The sequence below is a fragment of the Camelus bactrianus genome, chromosome 6 (assembly GCF_048773025.1).
Source record: "Camelus bactrianus isolate YW-2024 breed Bactrian camel chromosome 6, ASM4877302v1, whole genome shotgun sequence".
NCBI lineage: Eukaryota > Metazoa > Chordata > Mammalia > Artiodactyla > Camelidae > Camelus > Camelus bactrianus.
This window is the reverse complement of record NC_133544.1, coordinates 19852106-19874804: the sequence shown is the minus strand read 5'-3', so window position 1 is coordinate 19874804 and position 22699 is coordinate 19852106. Positions and strand designations below refer to the sequence as shown.

At 35.0% G+C, this 22699-nt stretch overlaps 1 protein-coding gene across 10 annotated transcripts in view; it reads right to left on the bottom strand.

Moving 5' to 3' along the window:
• CEP128 (centrosomal protein 128) overlaps positions 1–22699 on the bottom strand; it is a 357239-nt gene that overhangs the window by 290206 nt on the left and 44334 nt on the right. For all 10 annotated transcript variants that reach the window (XR_012507429.1, XM_045517288.2, XM_074365179.1 and 7 more), the window contains one exon: positions 15047–15163. Coding sequence is in view for 9 of the 10 variants with exons in the window: in XM_045517288.2 (XP_045373244.1) it covers positions 15047–15163 (117 nt within the window). In the remaining variant the exon portion in view is untranslated. The remainder of the gene's footprint in view (positions 1–15046; positions 15164–22699) is intronic.

The window sequence follows — 22699 nt, the reverse complement described above, 5'->3', positions numbered from 1 at the left end:
ATCCCCATCCGGGGCTGATACTGGCGAGCAATGCTTCATGATCACAATCTCAGCTAGTAAGCATGAAATCGTGTAACTTTTTCACAATACCATATGGGGCCCTTTGGACAACTACATAATAAGGTTATAGCTATAAATACTGCTCTAACTTAACCATAATATGGTCACAGATATGTTAGAAAAACCTAAGCAGTCTTTCATTTCTTGAATAATAAATAAAACCACAGTTTCAGTATTAAAAAAAACAAAAAAAGAACCCAGGGTACTGAGTAGAAACGTAAACTAACTACAAATGCAGTGAGTCATATTAGGGCTATTAAAAATGCTTTTCTATCAAGGAAAGAAAAACAAGCAAACAAAGGGAGAACAAACAGCATTAGAACATCAGCGGGAAATGAATACAACTGGGGTGAGTGGACAACAGGGTGCAAAGACAGTGACTGTTAAGGAGAAGAAAATGACAATTAGGGGAAAGAGCTTTAGATCTACATAATACAAAAACATAGAGAAGGTATCTTTGGGATACTTCCGCATAGCTTATAAATATGAAATGTGAAAAGGGAATAAGACTACATGATTCCAGCAAAATTAACTCTCATATCAAATTATAGTCTCTAATTGTTTTATTATACGTAAAAAGATTTTTCCTCAGAGGGAGGGAGAGAAAAGAAAGGAACTGTAGCCCTAAAGAGGAATTATGAAACTCTAACAAAAAGGCATAGAAATGACAGTTTTAGTGTTAAATATAACAGATGTCTTAATATATAATACTCAATATGCCATATTTTATTTTTCAACAGTAGAAAGCAACACTTTTAAATTTAAGTTTTCAAATGGTAATAGTTAAACAATTAGATTTTTCCAGTTGCAATGTTAGTGCCAAGCACACTTTCAGGGAGCCCTAAGACATGAGGTGTGTATACAAATTATAATCATTTTTCAACAAAGTTTAGCGACTTTAATAAATGATGCCTGCAGGGTCACAACTGATGGTTCAATACTGACGACTAGTGGTCAAAAACATGCAGTAATTCTCCATGAAGAATTTATCCTTTGATTTTTATCATCGAAATTTGAAACATTTAAATACAAATTATGTGAAAAATCTTAAAAGAACTTTCCTTACAAAGGTTCTGAAAATTTAAAAAGAAAACAACGTAGCTGCAAAGTTTCTGAAAAAATCTTTTTGGTCCATTATTTGCAATGTCCCCAAACCCAAATCAGTCAGCATCTGTTGCTGATCCATAATGATTGGGAACAATTAAATAAAGTCTTCAGAAATCCATAATTAATATTTCAAGAGGTCTTACTTTTAGATTTCATGTAACTGAGCAGTTCTATTTTTTTCCTAACTTTGTTAAACACTCAGATAGCAAAAATCCAGCTGTCCTAAATTTTCAATAGAATTTCAACAGTAACATACTCTATCAAATGTTCTTTTTATAAAGTTAAAATATTAAAATGTAATTGTGACTGTCTGAATTCTTGAAGAATATTTGTGAGGTTTTTGTTAAAGCATTTAAACTGCTACATATTAAACTTTAAAGAAGTTAAAACGTGTTGACCTGCATTTTCTTTCTGTAAGAGTAAGAGCAGCAGAATAATACAACAATGTCTACAAACCTCTGAAAGAAATAGTTTTGTTTTTACCAAGAATGTTACGTGCAGCTAAATGGTCATTCACATTTGAAAGCAGCCTTCATTCTTTAAACATCTATTCATAGAACGTCCGCTGTGTTGTCAACACTGTACTACATGCCCCAGAAACAGGGTTGATGGACAAAGTTCCCACCAATGGAAGAAGGCGCTAAGGGAGAGGACAAACAACAACGTAACAAGTAAAGCACAATTACAGGTGACTTGAAGTGCTATTTACAAAATAAAGTAACGTGACATGATAAGAAGCAGTGGGGTAGAAAAGGGTTATTCTAGAAAAGAGGGGAAGGAAGTTCTCTCTTCCTTCTGAAGAGAAGGATGAAAAGGGATAAGTTATGCTGAGAGTTGGAAGAAAAAGTTTCCAATAAGACACCAAGAGGAAGTCACTGTGGATGGAACACATATTTCTTAGAATAATTTTCAGTTAACTAAGTAATGTTTAAAAATTTTAGAATAAACACCGAAAGAATGGAAATAATATCTATAGCTTCAAAGCCAGCAGAAAGTATAAAAATAAATATACAACACATTTCAATCCAATATAAGGTAAGAAGGGGAAGAAAAAACACAAAGAGAAGTTAAGAAACAAATAAAATGACAAAAACATTTCCAAATGTATCAGTAATCCTAAGTGTAAACTGACTACAAGCATTAAAACACACAATTTATTAGAGAAGACTTTTTGAAGTTCGCCTATAAGGTGTTTCTAAGAAACAAAAATAAAACTACAGAGAAAAGATTAAAATAAAGAAGAAAAATCATGTCATGAAAAAAGTAAATCAATCCTAATGTCAAGAGGAACACTATATAATAATTCAAAAAAATAATTTACTAAGAAGTAATTAAATTATATCCATGAAACCACAGTCAAAAAACAGAACAAAACTGAAAATAATCACAGGGAAAAACAGACAATCCTTATCGTAACAGGAGGCTTTAGATTGACATATTTAATAAGAACATAGTACAACAACAAAATTTGCAAACCTGGCCCACTAACCTTATATGAGAGAGAGAGAGTGTGTATGGGTGTCACACAAACACAAACTCTGCATTCAAAAAAAAAAAACACAAAATTTCATTTTTTTACTGATGGAACACTTACAAAAATTGATGATGGTACTAGGTCAAAATGGAAGTTTCAACAAATTTCAAAGGAATCAATTTAAAAATAAATAATAAAGAGCTTAAAAATAAGCATACACGTATATTTGAAAATTCCAAAAGGCATTCCTAAATAAGTCAAATTATAGGGAAAATCATAACAGAAATTACAAAAGATTTAGAAATAAACTACCATAAGAGAATAGCATATCAAACCATAGAGTAATTTGATCATAAATTTACAGTATTAAAAAGACAAAGTAGAAAGTCAATTAATCACTTAACTTGCAAGTCTAAAACATAAAGCAGTAATCTAAAAATAATCAGGAAAAGAGTTCAAAGCAGAAGTTGATGAAGTAATAAACAAAGCCAGTCAAAACAAAAACTAATAATCATGTCTAGCAAGACTAATAAAGAAAAAGAAGAAATAACTAAATAACATTAAAGGGAAAAGGATATAGCTTCAGAAAAAGACTGAAAAAAATAATAAAAGAGAGCTATGACTGCTTCTTTAAATTAATTTTAAAACACAACAAAATGGATAACTTCAAAGTTATGAATAATTACCAAGCTGACTTAAAAAACAAAAAGGCTATATAAACCAAAAAACATTGAAGAAACTGAAAACCTCAGCCAAAAAAAGGTAACAGGCACCAGTGATTTCATGGGGGAGTTTAAACAAACATTCAAGAAACAGACAATCCCTCTCTTAAACAGAGCCAAGGAAAAGAAAAAAGAAGGAATCCAGTGAACTAATTTTATGAGATAAATGTAACCTTGCTTTCAAAACCAAAAAGAGTAATGCAAAGAAAATTATAACCGATCTCAATCATAAACATAAACATTCTGAAGACTATTAAATCAAATTAAATCAGCAATGTATGAGAAATAATACATTATGACCAAGAAAAGTTCTCAGGCATACAAAGAGCTCAGCAGCTACTGAGAGACTCCATGGCATTTAAATATTAAAAGAGAAGGCAGCAGTATTATTTGATGAATTTCATAACCCATTCATGATTTTAAAAAATCAGCCTCTCAGCTCACACAAGCACTCTCATCTGTGTACCCCTAATAAACTCCTTTTCTATTCTCATCCTTTGCCTTTGGTGAATTATTTTACCAACTGGCATCTCAGACCACCGTGCCATGTCCCACAACGTTTAGTGGCCCGTGCAGCCCTTTGGGCTTCTCTTTCTCCTCTCTCCCCTTCCTATGGGGGTCTCTCCCTGGCTTTATCTGACACTCCGAGGCTTGATCAGAAGTTCCATTCTGGAAGCCAGATCTCCAGGGCAGGCTTCCCTCTTCCCTTCTGCTTTCCTTTCCTCTCTTATACCTTCCTGCCGCTCCCTAGTGTTTGGGAAGTCCCCAAAGTCTTAACCAAGGACGGAGGAAGCCTGGCTGGGCTACTCTCGGCAGGATCTGAAATTCAGTCTGACAGATGGAAATAACTCTCTGCCTAGTAGTGAATGCATATGGGAAAGGCGTCTTTTCTAAATACCCTTCTCTCCATCTCTCCCTTCCTCTGACTCTGGCCCTTGAGACACAACTTGGTTCTTGGGCCCAACCACATTGTGCACCTCTGTGCCTTCTCTCCACTTTTTGCAGATGAGGTCTCCAGATTGGCCAAGCCTCCAGATTGGCCAAGCCTGCAGACTGGCCAGGCCTCCAGACTGGCCAGGCCTTCTAGTTTCGATTCTTGTATCAGGTAGAAGCTGCTGGTGGGTGACCTGTTAAGGAGGTTATATTGTATGGGAAAATTTTATTAATATATTCTAAAAATTATATAGAATTCATAAAAATCTGATATGTCTAAAATGTTACCAGTCATAATACTGGTTATTGTAACCAGGTTTCTTTATCACAGTGTAACCAGGTGTTAAACCATGCTTAAGTCTTTTGTCATTCATAGACAGTTGTGGTTTTTACTCTGATGCTTTCTCTTTAGGAAGATTATAGAAAGGACATTTTGACAAGTACAGGTTTCTGGTAACTTTTAAATCATACTACTGAACTGGGCAAGATATTTAGAAGTCTGATGGAAACTCTGATTTCATAAAACTATTAACAAAAAGGATTACACAGGACTGAGTAAACTGACGACTATGGTTATAATTTTTACTCTTATCTAAAATATTACTCGCTTTTAATCTGTGCTTTCTAGATACTAAAAAAAACAAACTCTTCTCAAGCTTATTATGACTTAGCAATTTGGTAAACTCAGAGTTAAAGTTCTGTTATGTTTATGGGCAACTACCTATATCCAGTACTTCTGGGTTACCCTGGTGGATTTCTCCACTCTAAGGGTCTAATTGGTAGGCCCTTAGGAAATTTATTCTGTAAGAAAGAAACTGCAGTTCTGTTCAGGCCCCTCGTGATACTACTAGGTGTGACTCCCCCACCTGGCCAATCAATAAGTGTTCTAATCCTGGCAATAAATATGAATCTTCTTCTAAAGTTACTCAGCCTCAATCAGAGCAACAAGTAGCAACCTGAAACAGCTAACCAGATATATAATTCTATAGGAGATTTGTGATTATAATAGTACAACTCTAGATTTGGGAAGAAGCTACAAGAGAGGATATTTTCCTGGACCATAACAGACTAGTAAGATAGGTGGTCCAGATTTCTGCTACTGTTAATAAGGCCTAGTGTCATAATAAACAGCACATTGAGTGGCCTATCAACGAAACCCGTGCCTGACGTAGGAATGAGCACTCCCTGCACTGTGGGAGGAAGTGGTCATGAAACGCCTTCCAAGCCAGGTACTTGCCATCTGCCTCTACAAGGATTAAGTCACAAGCCACTGAGATTGTTGACCATCAGCGCACCCTGAAAGGAGCCCAGGGTGGTAATCAGGAACGAGGCATTCTGTGCTCTGGGAAAACTGGCAACGCAGGCCTTCAGATAGTTAGGTATTTTCAGGAGAAGATTTTATGAGCCCAAATTCTTACATCTCCTCCCATCTAAAAAAGCACTAAGATCATTAATAGTGACATCTGCTGCAGCCATTAAGGAAAGCTGCCTTACAAAACCACATGGCTCTTGACATCTTTATGCCTATGCTTACTACTTCATCGTAGTCACTGAACAGGTCTGTGACTGGTTCTCCAATGCCTTTTCCTAGATCCCTAAAGGGAAAAGGTCTTTCTTTTCAGACATCCTCAAATTTCTTCTCTGTTTTTATTAGGTTTAGCCATTTATCTTGGTATATGCTTGTTTTTGTATTGCATCCCTCTCTTACAAAAACAAGTGTCTCCCTTTGAGGTCCAAGAATTTAGGAACAAAGACATCCCTCTTATCAAGACTGCCACCATGAACCAAGCCAACATCCTGGTGATGCAGCCCATGGACGCCACTGAGGCCTCCTTCCACTCCCATCTTTAAGGCTGCAGGGATGTCAGGGCCCCATAAACCCAGACAGACTGGCACAATTGGCAGAGACAATGCAACACCCCATTTAACAGGAAGTAGATATGGAAGATGAGCCCCTCGCCCCTGTTCCAAAGATATGTCACTGCCAATCTGTCAGTGGGGAATGTTGGGCCAACTGGCGTCCTGCAGAGTCCAATGACTCCCTTCCTAGGCTCTCAGATGTCTGACATTCTTCCCTGGGCATGTTTCCCCAGCAAACTAATAGCCCCAGGTAATGCCTAATCTCACAATAGCTCTGGCTGACTTGTTTCAGCCCACCTTATCAGAGTCATAGATCCCACCACCCTTCATGGACTCTAAACCTCTTACTTCACCTACAACCAATCAGAGACTTGCACACAAGCCGATCAGACACCTGTGATCCTACTTTATATAAAGGATCCCAACAACCAACCCTCAATGCCCACATAGGCACCTCTTGTCTGTGTGGACTGCTGTTGTCTGTAGCAGCGTAACTATTAAACCTTTTCTTATTCATAATAATAATAATAAAGAAATAAAATATCAACCTCTCTTGGCAATCTAGGAACAGATGGCAAGGTTCTTAATATGATAAAGAATGGCACTCAAAACCAGGAGCAAATACCATATAATAACATTTACACTTTAGAAGCATCTCAATAAATACAGGAATAAAGCAAAGATTCTTGCTATCTTTGCTTATATTCAACACTGAATTTGAGTTTCTAGCTAGTGCAATAAAGCCACAACAACAACAACAACAACAACAACAACAACAACAAAAAGAATTATAAAGAAAGAGATTAAACTGCTTTTAATTTCAAATGATATGATTATCTACATAAGACAATATGTCAGTAAAGCTACTAACAAATTATAAGAATAAGATCATTAAGCAAAATTGTTGGCTAAAAGAGCCACATATGAAACCAACTGTACTCCTATATACTACAAATAACCAATTAGAGATGCAATCAAAGAAAATATCCTATTCACAATAGAAAAATCATGAGTAATTCCTTACCTAGGAATAAGTCTAACCAAAGATGTACAAGACCTTTATACAGACAATTACAAAATATTATTGAAGACAATTAGAAAACACCTTCTCTTCAAATTAATCTATATATTTAGTACAATTACAATCAAATGCAAGCAGGACTTTTCATGGAACATGACCAGAGATTTTCATTATCATTTATCAAAATATAATGAAAGACAAATAATGTAGACAAAATGATATCAGTTCAGGAACAAACAGATCAATAGCAAAGCACACAGAATCCAGACAGGTATCATAAGAAACTATACAACTGAAATGGCATTTAAATCAGAGGGGAAAGAAGAAGTTATTCAAAAAAGATGCAAAGGCAACTCATTAGTCATATAAGAAATAACTGAGATTCTTTCCTTCTGCCATTAAAAAAGTTAAAATCCTGGGGGAAAAAAACTCAAATAATCCAGTATTTTTAAAAGAGCAAAAGTTATAAATAGGCTATCTATACAGGCACAAATGCAAACTGCCAACAAGTATGTGAAAAGATGCTCAAATTCACTAATTGGGAATGCAAATAAATATAAAAATAAGTTAACACTTTATACCCATCAGCTTGGCAAAAATTAATAATTATAACCACGACTAATAGTAGGAATGTGAGAAAAAGGGCCACTTTCAACCATTTTGCTTAAAGAAACGCAGAAAGTTAGAGCCTTCTGGAGAACTACTCTGATGATCTGAACTGTAATAAAAGATCTGTCCATGGTAATAAAAGATTAAGTTGGAGCCACATCCACTAACTGGAAGAATTTCTGGGAAGTACCAGTGAGAAAAAAAAGCAAAATGCAGAAATATATATATATAATGGGATCTCATTTTATTAAAATAAAAACATACCCAAAAAATCTATATATGCAGAGGTGTATATAGAGTACACACACACACACTTCTGTCCAGGATAATTAACAGCAGAAAGAAAGATATAAAGGGATGTATCTCAGGCTGTTTACACTGGTTCCTTTTTTAGGGAGTAGGGGTAGTGATTGATGATGAGAGAACAGAGGGGAAGAGACAGGGAGAAAAACGAGTCAAGCAAATAAATAAAGCTGCACTAAAAAAAGATAATGTTTGTATGGGCATTTATTATAGGATCACATTTAGTTATATGTTTGCTAGATCATATGTAAATATTTTTAATACTAAATATTTCATTAAAATTTTAAAAGGAAAGAACCATGTGAGAAATAAAACTAGTTAAACATTGGATCAAAACAATGCATGAATATGGTCACCACTCAATGCATTCAACAAATATTAAGTCCATACTATATTAAATGCTAGAAATAAAAAATGCTCAAAACAATTACAATTAAAAGAGACAACATATCAAGAAATGGTAATTAACAGTAATAATCTGAAACTTAAAAACCTCAACTCAAAATATATATCACCGGAAACTGGATAGTGAGGAGAAAAAAACCATCTTTGCGAAAGAAGGAGAAAAAGAGTCAATGGGATTAAGGTTTATTAAAAGAATAAAAAGTATGGCTCAAAATAAAGCCCAGATTTATCCTATACACACAGATTCATTCTATGAAGAACAAACACTAGAGCAGGAGTTTCTGAATTTTCTCTTGCTACACACATTTCCCCACGGAGTAGTACATGTGTGGTTGTCCTGGTGTGATACTCAGAGCTTTCACCCACTAGGTACCCTGAGGGCCTTGGTGTTGTCACCCTGCCTGTGTCACTCTCTGCCTACTACACTCACCTGGTCACCTAGACCTTACAGTGCACTAAATTCTAGAGTTCATATCCCAAGGATTGAGAAAATAATGTGCATCTCTGAGCTCTCCTTGCGCTTTCCATAGAGCTGATGTTCTGTTTATAAACTCTCATTTACTTGTAAATTCCACTGGTCTTTCTGGCCAGGGAGGCTATTGAGATGGTCGATGTGAGGGTGATTTAATGGGCATTATATAAAAGGCATCTAATAATATCAATGGGGATTGTATCAATATTTATTATAAAATAAATATGAGAAAATGTCAGGGATATCTACAAAAAGAGGGCATTAACTATGGTAACAAGAAGGCCAAGCAAAAGTTTCACAATTTAGCCTTGGAAAAGTAAGTGAAGGGGAGTCAATACTGCAGCAGCCTCAGAAAGGCCTCCATGTCTCCAAACCAAGTAGGGGAGTCTCACAAGGAAGAGCGGGAGAAGGGGTTAACAAGGACGTATTAACAACACTTGCCAGACTAGGATCTCCTCTAAACTGGCTCAGAAGTCTGAAGGGAGACGCTAAAGCTATTAGGAGGACATTAGGAAAACATTCTTGGCTTCAGTGGAAGCTTCTCCCTTAATGAGTCCAAACTAAATACATTAAAAAACAGTACCCAAGGCTTTTATTTGTTGAAGCAGCCATATTACTCAGCATTTCTGGAGCCACAATGACATTTCTGGGAAGGAATGAATAGCTATTTCTTTACTAGGTTTTTCACAATTGGTACAGATGCCAAAAGATGAAGGAAAATATTGGGGAAATTTTTATCAGTTTTTCTGCATATGACCTTATTTTATTGATGAGGCTCACATAATCTGATTTTTCCACAGAGCAAACTGGAAACCACTGAGCTCCCACCTTACATTTAATTTCTCACTTAGTTTTCACTATCTTCGATTAAGGTTCCATGCCTTGCCTGTCCCATGGGTTTCTCCATGATACGTTTTTAAACCTTAAAGCACCTGATTCCCCTTAGGTTATATGCAAGCACGGAGTATCCTTGGTGGGGCTAGATTAGGGAGCTAGCATTTTACTATGCTATGAAATGGTCTGAAAAACAGATAAACCATTTATCTCATGTTTTTCATTTTATGTAACTTACCTGAAGATGAATAAGTCACATTTATTTTATAAGAAACAGCCAGAGAAAAAACAAGTCAGCAATTCCCAAGATGCCACAGCCAAGAGGTAGAAATTTAATCTAAGATTTTATGTAAATGTTGAACCTGCAGAAGAGTTTTGATTTGGGCTTAGAGTCTAAATACCACTTTCAAGTCCCTAGAACCCACCATTCCTACCTCACGCCACTAAATTTAACTAATCAAAGTTACCTTACTGTCAAATGTCTGATCAAAAGAAATGTGAAACATGACAAATGTACCCTAATGTTCAAACACACACTTGATTGTTTGTACAATGGTTCAACAAGGAAAAGAATGATGGTTCTAGGTTTAACAATATTTTAATTCAATTAGTAAAAGTTCAGAGTACTAGAATAATCATTCAAAATTTAAAAGAACTATGTGAGTAGTGCTGGAAAACTGGACAGCTACATATAAGAAAGAAATTAGAACATTCTCTAATACCATACACAAAAATAAACTCAAAATGGATTAAATACCTAAATGTAAAACCAGATACTATAAAACTCCTAGAGGAAAACATAGGCAGTACACTCTGACATAAATCACAGCAGTATTTTTTTCAAATCAGCTCCTAGAATAACAGAAATAAAAGCAAAAATAAACAAATGGAACCTAATTAAACTTAAAAGCTTTTGTACTGCAAAGGAGACCAGAAACAAAACAAAAAAAAACAACCTATGGAAAGGGAGAAAATATTTGCAAATGATGTGACCGACAAGGGACTAATTTCTAAAATACACAAACAGCTCATACCTTAATATCAAAAAACAAGCAATCCAATCAAACAATGGGCAAAAGACCTAAATAGACACCTCCCCAAAGATGACATCCAGATGGCAAGAAAAAGCACAGGAGAAGATGATCAATATCACTAATTATTAGAGAAATGCAAATTAAAACTACATCAAGATGTCCTCTCACACCAGTCAGAATGGCCGTCATTAAAAAGTCCACAAACGATAAACGATAGAGAGGGTGTAGAGAAAAAGAAACCCTTCTACACTGTTGGTGGGAATGTAAATTGGTGCAATCAATGGAGGACAGTATGGAGATTCCTCAAAAAACTAAAAATAGATTTATCATATCATCCAGCAATCCCACTCCTGGGCATATACCTGGAGGAAAATAGAACTTGAAAAGACACATGCACACCAATGTTCACAGCAGCACTATTTGCAATAGCAAAGATATGGAAACAACCCAAATGTCCATGGACAGATGACTGGATAAAGAAGATGTGGTATATATATACAACAGAATACTACTCAGCCATAAAAAAGAATAAAATAACGCCATTTGCAGCAACAAGGATGGACCTGGAAATTGTCATTCTAAGTGAAGTAAGCCAGAAAGAGAAAGAAATATACCATAAGATATTGCTTCTATGTGGGACCAAAAAAAAAAGGACACAAATGAACTTATCTACAAAACAGAAACAGACTCAGACACAGAGAACAAACTTATGGTTACCAGAGGGTAAAGGGGGTGGGAAGGGACAAATTGGGAATTCGAAACTTGCACCTCTTCAAGAGTGATGGAAATGTTAGCTATCTTGATTGTGGTGATGGTTTCACTGGTGTATACATCTATCAAAATTCATCAAAATGTACACCCGAAATATGTGTAGTTTACTGTACAGGAGTCATACCACAATAAAGGTGTTTAAAAAATAGACATATATTTAAAAAGAGCTAAATGAAAAAAATATTATTGCACAACTAATAAAACATTCATCTATCTAAAGAGACCTCTACTAAGATACAAAAACAATGTTGTTTAAAATGCAATACATAAGTTCTGAAGGCCCTTGAAGGTCCTTACCAAGTTAAAAGAAAAAAATCTGACATTCATGTGACATCACTAGCACACGAGCAGTTGAGGCTCACCAAGGGAAGTGGATCCCAGAGCATGCGCACAGCCCTCTTGCTTAGACCAGGAGGAAAGAAAAAAAAAAAAAAACAGAAAAGAGGGAACAATTCTTTAAAAACTCTAAAAAAAGAAGAGTGGCTTCCCTCAACCAATTTTCAAAGACCAATACTGTGATTTCATTGAATGGGAACAGATAAAGCCCCAAGCACCTAAGAACCTCATTAGATCACTTAGAAAAAAGCAGGCTTTAGCCAAAACCACAGATTGCCTCCCTGTAATACATTATACCTAGATATCCCTGATATCCTGGAATTTTTGATGACTGCTCCTAATCTTTTAACAACTTTTGAATGTCGTAATGTTCACTAACATTGAATTACACCTTTTAGGGAAGCAGAAAAACATAGCAGCTGGAAGTCCAGGCCTACGTACTCACCTAGAGATTCAATTTTTCACCAGAGCCAGAAACAAAATAGACCAATTACTATTATCATACAGTATAGATATTTCTGCATTTTTTAATACTGAAAAGAAAGCAAAGTGTTTTCTCTCCTTAAACATGACCCTTCCAGAACAGTCTAAGCCACTTAACTTGGGAGTAGGAAAACGCATCAGCCTAAATTAATCCTTGCCAGTTTCCACTGTACTGTTTAATCCAAAACCACCTTGTAAAAGCATATAGGCCACCGCTTATATTACAGTGACAAAATATGAAATTAAACATTTCTTATCAATGGTGATCCTCTATTGTACTGTCAGAGATGAAATTCCAAATCACTGCTCAAGCTTTTAGTCAAATTGACAATTACAATGCAAATATTCAAGCTCTGGTTTCTTCAAGAATAGGGGTGGGAAGCAATCTTCCTCTCCCTCTTTCTTTGTAATATTGTGCATTCTGCAGAGAGAGTAGAAAATAAGCACAGAAAATTTCTCTAATTTTCTCTTGCAGAAAAGAACAATTGTCTCCTCAGTACTATTCTTATGCTCACCAGATGCAATTTGCTTTCAGAACAAATGTATAAAAATCAAGGTTTAAAAAAAAGGCTACCCACATGCTGTATCTAATTATTCAACAAAGTATCCTCTTCAAAGTAATTACCAACTAACAAGGGTATGCTTCCTTTTGTGAAATGGAGGAAAAATGGAATTTTAGAAAACAAAAGCAGGTTTTTCTATCAGCTTACATAATAAAATTTCAGGGTTGCAATTTTTTCTAATTTTCAACTGGCATGTGTTCTAATACTTAAGAAAAATTTTAATCTGTCAATTTATAAGAGTTAATGATCTTCAAGCACAGATAAGTGCATTTGTAGAACATCACTTTTGGAGAAAATCACATTGTAAAAGAAAAAAATTCCTTTTCTTTTTAAATTGTTCGGTTTTTCTGCTGTTTCTAATTTTGTATACTCTATGTATAGAACTAAGAAACATTTAAAGGTAATTTCACAAATTAATTTTCTTATAAAGACAGTTACAAGACACAACCAATATAATAAAATGAGAATTCACAAATCTACACCAATATTAATGAATAAATTAACGGGTGGAGAAAAAGATAAAGCCCTTTCTTACAGTAGGAATCCAACTAATAAATGTAGAAGAAATGACAGTATTTTTTAAATCAGTGTTTAGAATCACTTACAGCAGTAACCATTTTACAAAAGAATCATCAACAGATGCTAAAATTTGTGGGTGAAAATATTATGAGAAATAGGCTATTTTCAAGTTTCAAAGAGTCTCCCAATAAAATAAATTATTAAACAGGTAAAATATAGTAACTTTGCAGTAGAGAAACCTGGCAAGCAATACCCTAATCAACATTCCATTTTCACCAAATCAACATTACATGCCTCCTGGTATCATATCCTGGGAAAAATGCAACACCATTTCTCTGGGTTTTCTGTCAAAAGTCTATCACCTGAATCTAGTCATGAGGAAAAATCAACAAACCTAAAAAGAAAGACATTCTACAAAATAACTGGCCAGTGTTCTGGAAAGTTGCTGAGATCACAAATGACAAAGAACAACTGACAAACTGTTCCAGATTAAAGGAGACTAAAGAGACATGATAGTCAAATGCTATATGTAATCCCGTATTGATTGTATCCTGGAACAGAAAAGAACTTTAAGTGACAAAATTTGAATAAAAACTATAGGTTAAAACATAGTATTGATCCAATGTTAATTTCCTGTGATTACAGAAGAGGATGTACACACCATATTATTTAGATTCAAAAGTATTTACAACTAGCTCAAAAAAGTTTAGATACACATATATATGGAAACATATATATATATATAAAATAAAGCAAGTCTGTAAAATATAAATACTGGGGAAGCTGAAGTAAAGGATATGCAGAAATCCTTTGTTTAATTTTTCAACGTCTTCATTAGTCTGAAGTTCCAAAATTAAAAATGTTACCTAAAGGGTAAGTGACCTCCATTTTGAAATGCTTTGATGATAGTCTAGCCCAGGGGTCTGCAAATTTTTTCTATAGAAGGCCAGGCAGTCAATACTAATTTTAAGCTTTGTGGGCCATATGGTCTTTTTCATAACATCTCAACTCTGCCGTTCTGTCACAAAAGCATCCACAGGCAAACTGAAAATGAATGGGTTGGCTGTGTTTCAATAAAACTTTATTTAAAAAAATCAGCAATGGGCTAGATGCAGCCCAAAGGCCACAGTTTGCTGACCCCTGGTCTAGTTCACACCAAAGAAAATTAATCAGAATAATTATACTTTCAGTTCACATGTATTGAGCACATGCTGGATACTATGTTAAGTGCTTTACCTGCATTAATTCATTTATCCCTGCACCAGTCTGATTAAATAAATACTATAATTATTTCCATATTCCACAGAGGAAATGAGCCTGGAGAAGTTAAGGAACTTGCCCAAGGACTCACAGCTGTAGGCTCTGGGCTTAAACCAGACACCATCTTCACACACTGAACTATAACCAATATGCTGCACTTCTCATATGAACTGAACTATACTGAGACACGCAACAACTAAGGAACTATGATCATTTTAATAATGGCTGAATAACTATCCAAACTCAAGAATGACACTCTGAGAAGGTATTTTTCACCAACCTCCTGTAGCTGCAAAGAAATAAGTCCCAGCTGATCCTGACGTCTTTCCACCAGCTCTCTTTCTGTACGCAAATCTCTTTCTATTTCCTGAAGCCGTCGCTCCACCCGATCTGAAACCTTAACATGAACAAAGAGAAACAGTGACATTATGGAGCTGTTAGGCAAAAAAAAAAAAAAAGACTAAATTGAAAAGATATTTTATGCCAGATACAGCATTTCTAAAGCATTTAAGATAAGCGTGTTTGTAGAACTCTTTTCAATGACACTATTATAAAACAGGTCACAAATAAAAAAAAAATTGATGAAAAGCCGCAATCGAAAACAACTGTTAGTCTCTAATTGATCCAAACCGGGATCCCAAAAAAGCGCTTAAATTTTTCAAAGTATAATATAGCATGTCAAAAGATCAGAGTTGAACGTAATAAACTAGAAAAGAGTGCCCTCTGGTGAGTTAGAAGAAAAATACCAATGCCTACAACTACATGTATTACTCTATTAATGATAAACTCTACTATTTGGTTCTTTCTCCCTTTAATTATCTATAAGCATGACCTGCCTAGGAAGGTTTTGATATTTACGTGCAGCAAATAATTGAAAGGGCTTTTCATTTGCTTGTCAATCTTTTCTACTGTGATCTGCTAAAAATAAACCAGCTGCAAAAGATCAAAAACTAAAGTCAAGCTGAAAAATGTTTAATTGAGACTCTCTAAAATAAACATGAAAGAAATTTTCTGTCTGATGCAAGATTTTCCTTGCTAAAAGTTGTGCAAATTCAAACACACTTTACGTGTATCATTATATAGCCCCCTAAATAAAATATACACTATTTGACTAACTGTATATTTGGTGTAGGAGGATACAATGGATAGAAGACATTTGTATTTATTTAAGACAAGCAATAAATACACCTTTGTTACAAGAAATCTTATGCAACCAATCTTATAAGAAAAGTCCTGATCACAAGGAATCTTACTGGAGCAACAGTAATGTTCTAAACGGAATGATGGTAATAGTTGCGCAACTTAGTACATTTATTGAAAATCATTGAATTGTATACTTAAAGCAGATTAATTTTATGGTAAATTACACCTCAAATCAAATTGGTTTTTAAAAAGACACTGGTAGACATAAGTTTAATTATTCAATAAAAGCTGATCAAAAATATTCTATCATTTGCTTAAAAACAATTAAAATATTTACTATGATATTCACTGTGCTTTACCAAAAACTCAAAATACCCTTCAGTGTCAAGCTTCTAATGTAACTTAGCAATCAACTGTTAATATCCCAACAGTTTATGACTGTATCTGAAATAAATGCAGTACCTACTGGAATAGAAAACAATATTAAGAATAAATACTAAAAAACAAAGTTGTTAATTCATTCCATTTTTACAAAATAAAAATATTTTTATTGTTCACTCTGAATATAAAAAGTAATAGCAACACTTAGAATATAAATAACACAGAACACAGAAGCACCTCAAACACATTAGGATGGCTATTATCAACAAAATAGAAAACAAGTGTTGGGGAGGATGTGGGGGAATCGGAACCCTGGTGCATTGTTAGTGGGATGTAAAAATGTGCAGCTGCTATGGAAAATGGTATGGTGGTTCCTTAAAAAATTGAAAATAGCATCATCAGCTATTATGATCCAGCAGTTCCATTTCTACATATATGCCTAAAAGGTCTCAAAGAGATATCTGTACACTCATCTTCATAGCAGCATTATCCACAATAACCAAATGATGGAAGCAACTCAAGTTCCACTGGCAGATAAATGGATAAACCGAATGTGATTTATACATACAATGGAATATTATTCAGCCTTAAAAAGGAAGAAATTCTTACACTTGCTACAACATGAATAAAACTTGAAGACATCATGCTAAATGAAAAAAGCCAGAAACAAAAAGACAAATACTGTATCATTCCACTTACATAAAAGAACCTAGAGCAGTCACACTCATAGAAACAGAACACAGAATGGTAGTTGTCAGGGGCTGGGGTAGGAATAATAGAGAGTTGTTGCTTAATGGGTATAGTTTCAGTTTTGCAGATGAAAGAGTTCTGTATTTGGCTGCACAACAATGTGATTATACATAACATAAAATCTGTTAATACCATATATCTGGATAAAAACAATGTTAAATATTTTGTTGTATACTTCTAGTAATTCCTCTATGCATATATGTGCATTTACTAGTCAAACACATCCATTTCATCTACATTTTTTAAAAAAAATTAGGTGTTATACATAGTGTTTCATAAAATTTTTTCAGTTTATAATTTTTTTTTTTTGCAGTTCACATATCCTGGACAACTTTTCATGGCAACAAATCTACACCCTCATTCTTAACAAAGGCACTGTTCTCCATAATTGATTAAAATAATTCCCTGTTGATAATGGAATAACATTTATTGATTTTTCCTGGTATATGCTGTGACAAATAGTCCTGTATAAGATCATTTTTGTCAACTCAAGGCCATTTTTGTAAATTCAAGATACAATCTTTAAGTGAAATTACTGAATCAAAAGAATGAATAAATTATAAAAAAATAAGCACTTGAAAGAATTCTGAATTTTCACTGAAATCTTTCACTCTAAAAAGAAAACTGAGGAGATGAAGTAAGGTCCTCACACAACAAATTAATGAGAAAAATAAGCCCAGTACAAGTCCCCATTTCTAGCAGTATCTTGTAATTCCCAGGTCCATTTTCACACATTCATTCAATAAGCATACATGGGCACTAAATTGGTCCAGCTTTACACTAGGCAGAAGCTAGGGATACAGCAATACACATGATGTATTCACAGACCCCACCTTCAAATAGCTTCTATCTGTTGAAGACTGATGGTGAATGAATAGTTAGAATTTCTCTAATTAAATTCAGTGAGTTGAATGACTTCTATATTTCAGGAAGGCTATGCCTATTAGCATCCTATCAAAATGAAAGCAGTTCAAGTAACCAAATACTAAAATCAAAATCCAAGATTATTTGGATATTATCTACTCTACCAGCATACATGTCATGATGCAGAGTTACTATATCTGGAGGATTCTTCCTCAGTTTTGAAGTAATGTTTGTGTTAAGTGGCTTCTGGCGTGGTTTCAATGGTCTCTGCTCCCTGGTATTCATGCACTGGTGTAATTTCCTCCTCTTGGGTGTGGGCTGTCCCTAGTAACTTCCTTCTAATGAACAGAATCAACAAAAGTGATGAGACATCACTCTCATGATTAGTTTACAAAAAATTATGATTTTCATCTTGCCAGCATGTTCTCTCTCATTTTCTCCTTCTCCCTCTAATGAAGCAAGCTGCCATGTTGTGAGACGCTCTATGGAGAGGCCACGTGTCAAAGAGACAAGAGAGGCCTCTGACCAATCATGATGAACTGATGATCCAATCCAATAACCTACAAGGAACTGAATGAGGGAGGAAGCAGATCCATTTTTGTCAAGCCTTGGAATGACTGCAGCCTGGGAGACACCCAGAGCCAAAGGACCCAGCTAAGCCACATATGTTTCCCTAACCTACAGAAACTGTAAGATAATAAAAGTTTTAAGCCAGTAAGTTTGGGGAAATTTGTTATGCAGCCATAGATAGATAATTAACACAATTTTAAAATCTGTTTTCAAATAAATCTTTATCCAAGAAATAGTCTGATGAAGGAAAAAAAAATATTATATATATATAATATTCTCCACTCCACAAAATTTCTATCCATTGCATAGAATTTTGTTCTCCATTTCAAAATATTACAACCCTCTATTTCTTCCATGGTAAAAGAATTTTTAATTTGACAGGTGGCCTCTCTCTGGCCTCTTCAGCTGCTAGCTGGCCATGTGACTTAAATATTGGCAAATGGGATACATGCATAAGTGTCATGACATCTTCCAGAAACTATCCATAAGGGATAGCACATAGGCACCTTTTGCTCTCATACTCATCCCTTCCTCTGTCATGCTGCCTAGTATAAAAATACTGCCATCTTAGACCATGAAGTTGAGGCCAGAACAGCAGAAAAACAGGAAGAGCATGACAGGAAGAGCCAGAATCCGTTCAATACTGTACATCAGTACATGGCACACCACAAGCGACCCTGAACTCCCTACCTGAGACTCTTCCACAAGGGAGAAATAACTTGTCTTTTTTCCAATCACTGTTTTGGGGGGTTTTCAGTTATTTACAGTTAAAACTGATCTTAACTAATAGAAGCACTGAGTGAACCAGAAGACACTAAGCAAACAGAACCACTGTCTCATACAGCCATTGCAACATGGGAAGATAATATGCTGCTCTGTTTTAGTCAAGTCTGAAGAAAACCGTAAGTTGTAAAAACGAACAGACATTATAGCTAGTCAGCACTGAGAAAAATAAAACATATACACAAACTAGCATGACTGGAAATGAAGAAACACAGGAAGTACTTTATGAATTTCAACAGTGGTAAAATTATAATCACCCTATAAAGCCACCAAAGTATCTACAGACCCAATCATCCAGATAGATCAATATGCTCAAAATGCTTTCCTTTTTCTACTGCTAATACACTGAGTCACCCAGCTCCAGCTAAGCCAGTAATAACCAAAGACCTAAAATATACATTTGGATATTCTAGTGTTTTCTGTGTCTAGTCTTTCTCATCTATTTCTATGTTACATTTCTGTATCAGTTAGGGTACAGTCTAGGCTCTTTCAAAAAGATCAAATACACATCAGCTCAAATAAGATAAAAGTTTCTGTCTCATATTACAGCCCAGAAGAAAAAGCAGGGCAAGCTGGCAGGCCACTCTGCTCCCTAAGGTCATTCAGAGATTCACATCTCTCCATCTGTTGCTCCACCACCCCCAGGTCATTATCCGCATCTGCATGGTAAGCTGGGTCATGCTACATCCCCGTTTTAACCCACATAAAGAGAGAGTAAGTTCCGGACAAGTGGCTTTGTTTTCAAGAAGACAACTCAGAATTGCACCAATTGCTTTTGCTCATGTTTAGTCACATGGTCACAAATTAGCTGTACAGGAAAACTGAGAAATGTCATCTCCACCTGAGTAACCAGGTGCCTGGATAACTGCTGGGAGTAGAGAGGGGGCTGATGAGGGCAGGAATGTGGGAATTTGATACTAATGGGAAGAAAGAACTCAATATTAGGGGCCAATTAGAATTAACATAACTTCAACATATATATTGGGGTTCTTTTGGTGGGGGGTAATTAGGTTTATTTATTTATTTACTCTTAGAGGAGGTACTAGGGATTGAACCCAGGACTTCACACATGCTAAGCATGCACTCTACCACTTGCACTATACACTCACTCCTCATATTGTTATTTTAAGGTAAGCCACCTTTCATCCTTTTTGGAAAAGAGTAAGATGAATGCTAACTCTCAGATGAAAGTATTAAAAGAGGACATTTAAAATACAAATTATAAAATTAAGCAATATGTAAAAAATTAGAGACAACACATAGACTTTAATCTTGTACATTTACTTCTATAAATTTATTCTACCAATTTATTTTCCCATATCAAAAAAATGGTACACATACAAGGTCAATAACTGCAGTGCTGTGTATAAAAGCAAAAGATCAAAACAAACTAAATGTTCATCAATATGAGACTGGTTAAATAAATTACAGGACATTCATTCAACGGAATAGTTTAAATACTAGAAGAAAGGAATTAGAAAGCTCATTAGATGCTAATATGGAATAATCTTAAATCTCAAAAATATATTAGTGAAAAAGGCAATACACAGAACAGTGTGTTTATTATGCTAACTGCTACCAATTACATAACAAAAAAAAACAGGATACAGAGGCCTCTCTCAAAGTGGTCACATTCAACTGGAGACTTGAATGACAAGAGGGAACCAGCCATGCATAAAACTGGGAAAAGAAAAGAGAAGCCAGTGCCAAGATCCCATTGTAGGAATGAGTTTGGCAAAATCAAGGTACGTAAAGAAAGCCAGATAATATAGGTATTACAGGCTATGGTAAGAAATTTGAAACGAAAAGCTCAAGTAGAGTTTGAAAGAGCATGGGAATAATTCACCGTGATGGCAATTTTTGAAAATCAATCGGCACAGACACTGTCAGCACAGACAGGGGCAAATGTAGGAGGCTAGAGACCAAATCCAATGCAGTCCATTGCAGTGAACTCAATACAAGTGATTGAACAGAAGTATTAGGCAAAAGTAAGTAGAACTGAGCAAGATTTCAGAAATAAAAAGGACAAGATTTGATAATGGACCAAAAGTGTAGTATGAAGAAAAAGATCTAGAGTGAACCCTAGGTGACCCTGGATGGACTGTGATGTCATTTCCTGAGATGAGGAAGACCAAAGGAAAAGCAAGTAAAAACAGTTCTCAACAGAAGTGCACGGAGTCTTTGTACCTAACAACACGGCATATATTCATAACTTTTGAGTGATGAGATAATTTCCAATAACAAGAATTATTTTGAAGACTGCATTTATTATTGGCTCCTCACATTGATTTTCTATTTCTGAGACCTAAGGGAAAAATATTAACAGTATCACCTAACAGTACAAAATTCATTTTTATCAGAGTGCATCTTAATCAAATGTACTGTTAAGTTGTAGCAAGAAGTCCTAAATATCTAAATTTAGTTATAAAAAATAGCAAAATAACAAAAATCAAAATTAGAATCGCTTTTAAAGTTAGTATTTAATGAAAGGAGGTGAAACAAAAGCATTCTATTTATGGGATGGTATTCTGGCTTTTCAATATGTTGATTCTTCAGATCTTTAACAATGTCTGCTGGTTTAAATTCATTTCGGTAAATATTTATTATACATCCTGCTGTTGTGATCTATGCAATAACCATCTTATCCTCAATGCAGTGTTGAGAAAATTCTTAGAGTTTGAATAATGATCAACTCTTCCAGAAACAGCCAGATCCACGTTTACATTTTTAATTTAAATAGTGACCCTCTTATAGAAATAAAAACAAAATTAAGTGGGGAGGGCATAGCTCAGTGGTAGGGTGTGTGCTTAGCATGCACGAGGTCCTGGGTTCAATCCCCAGTACCTCCATTAAAAAATAAACCAACCTAATTACCTCTCCCCTAATTAAAAAAGAAAAAAACCACAAACGTAAATAAATAAATAAATAAATAAAATTGGCTTTTTCCTCCATAAATAATCAAACTTAATATGGACTCATATCACACTCAAAGGGTAAAGACTAGACAACTAATGAAATAAAATTTCCCCTGTGGTATGAGACCCACAAAATATTGACTGCTTATTATCACGATTAAGTGTTAATAGGAAGTATTTTCCACAAAGTCATGCTATAAATAACTCATTTCCAATGGGTACTTTGATAAAAAAACAAAAATCTATGATTCACAAAGGGAGTAACAAATTAGATCTTGGCATGTATGACAGCAACCCATACTTTTGCCTCTCAAAGAAAAATGTATTCTATAAACTTTCAAGATATATTCTAGTTACTGAGAAAATGCATGATAAACAACTATAGCCTGAGAATAATGCACAATAAATGTGATTAACAGTGGTTACCAAAAGAAAATGGAATTGGTGAGAGATAGGGGCAGTCATTCATTTTTCTTTATGTATTTGTACAATATTTAAAAGTTTTTCACAGTGAATGTGCATCACTT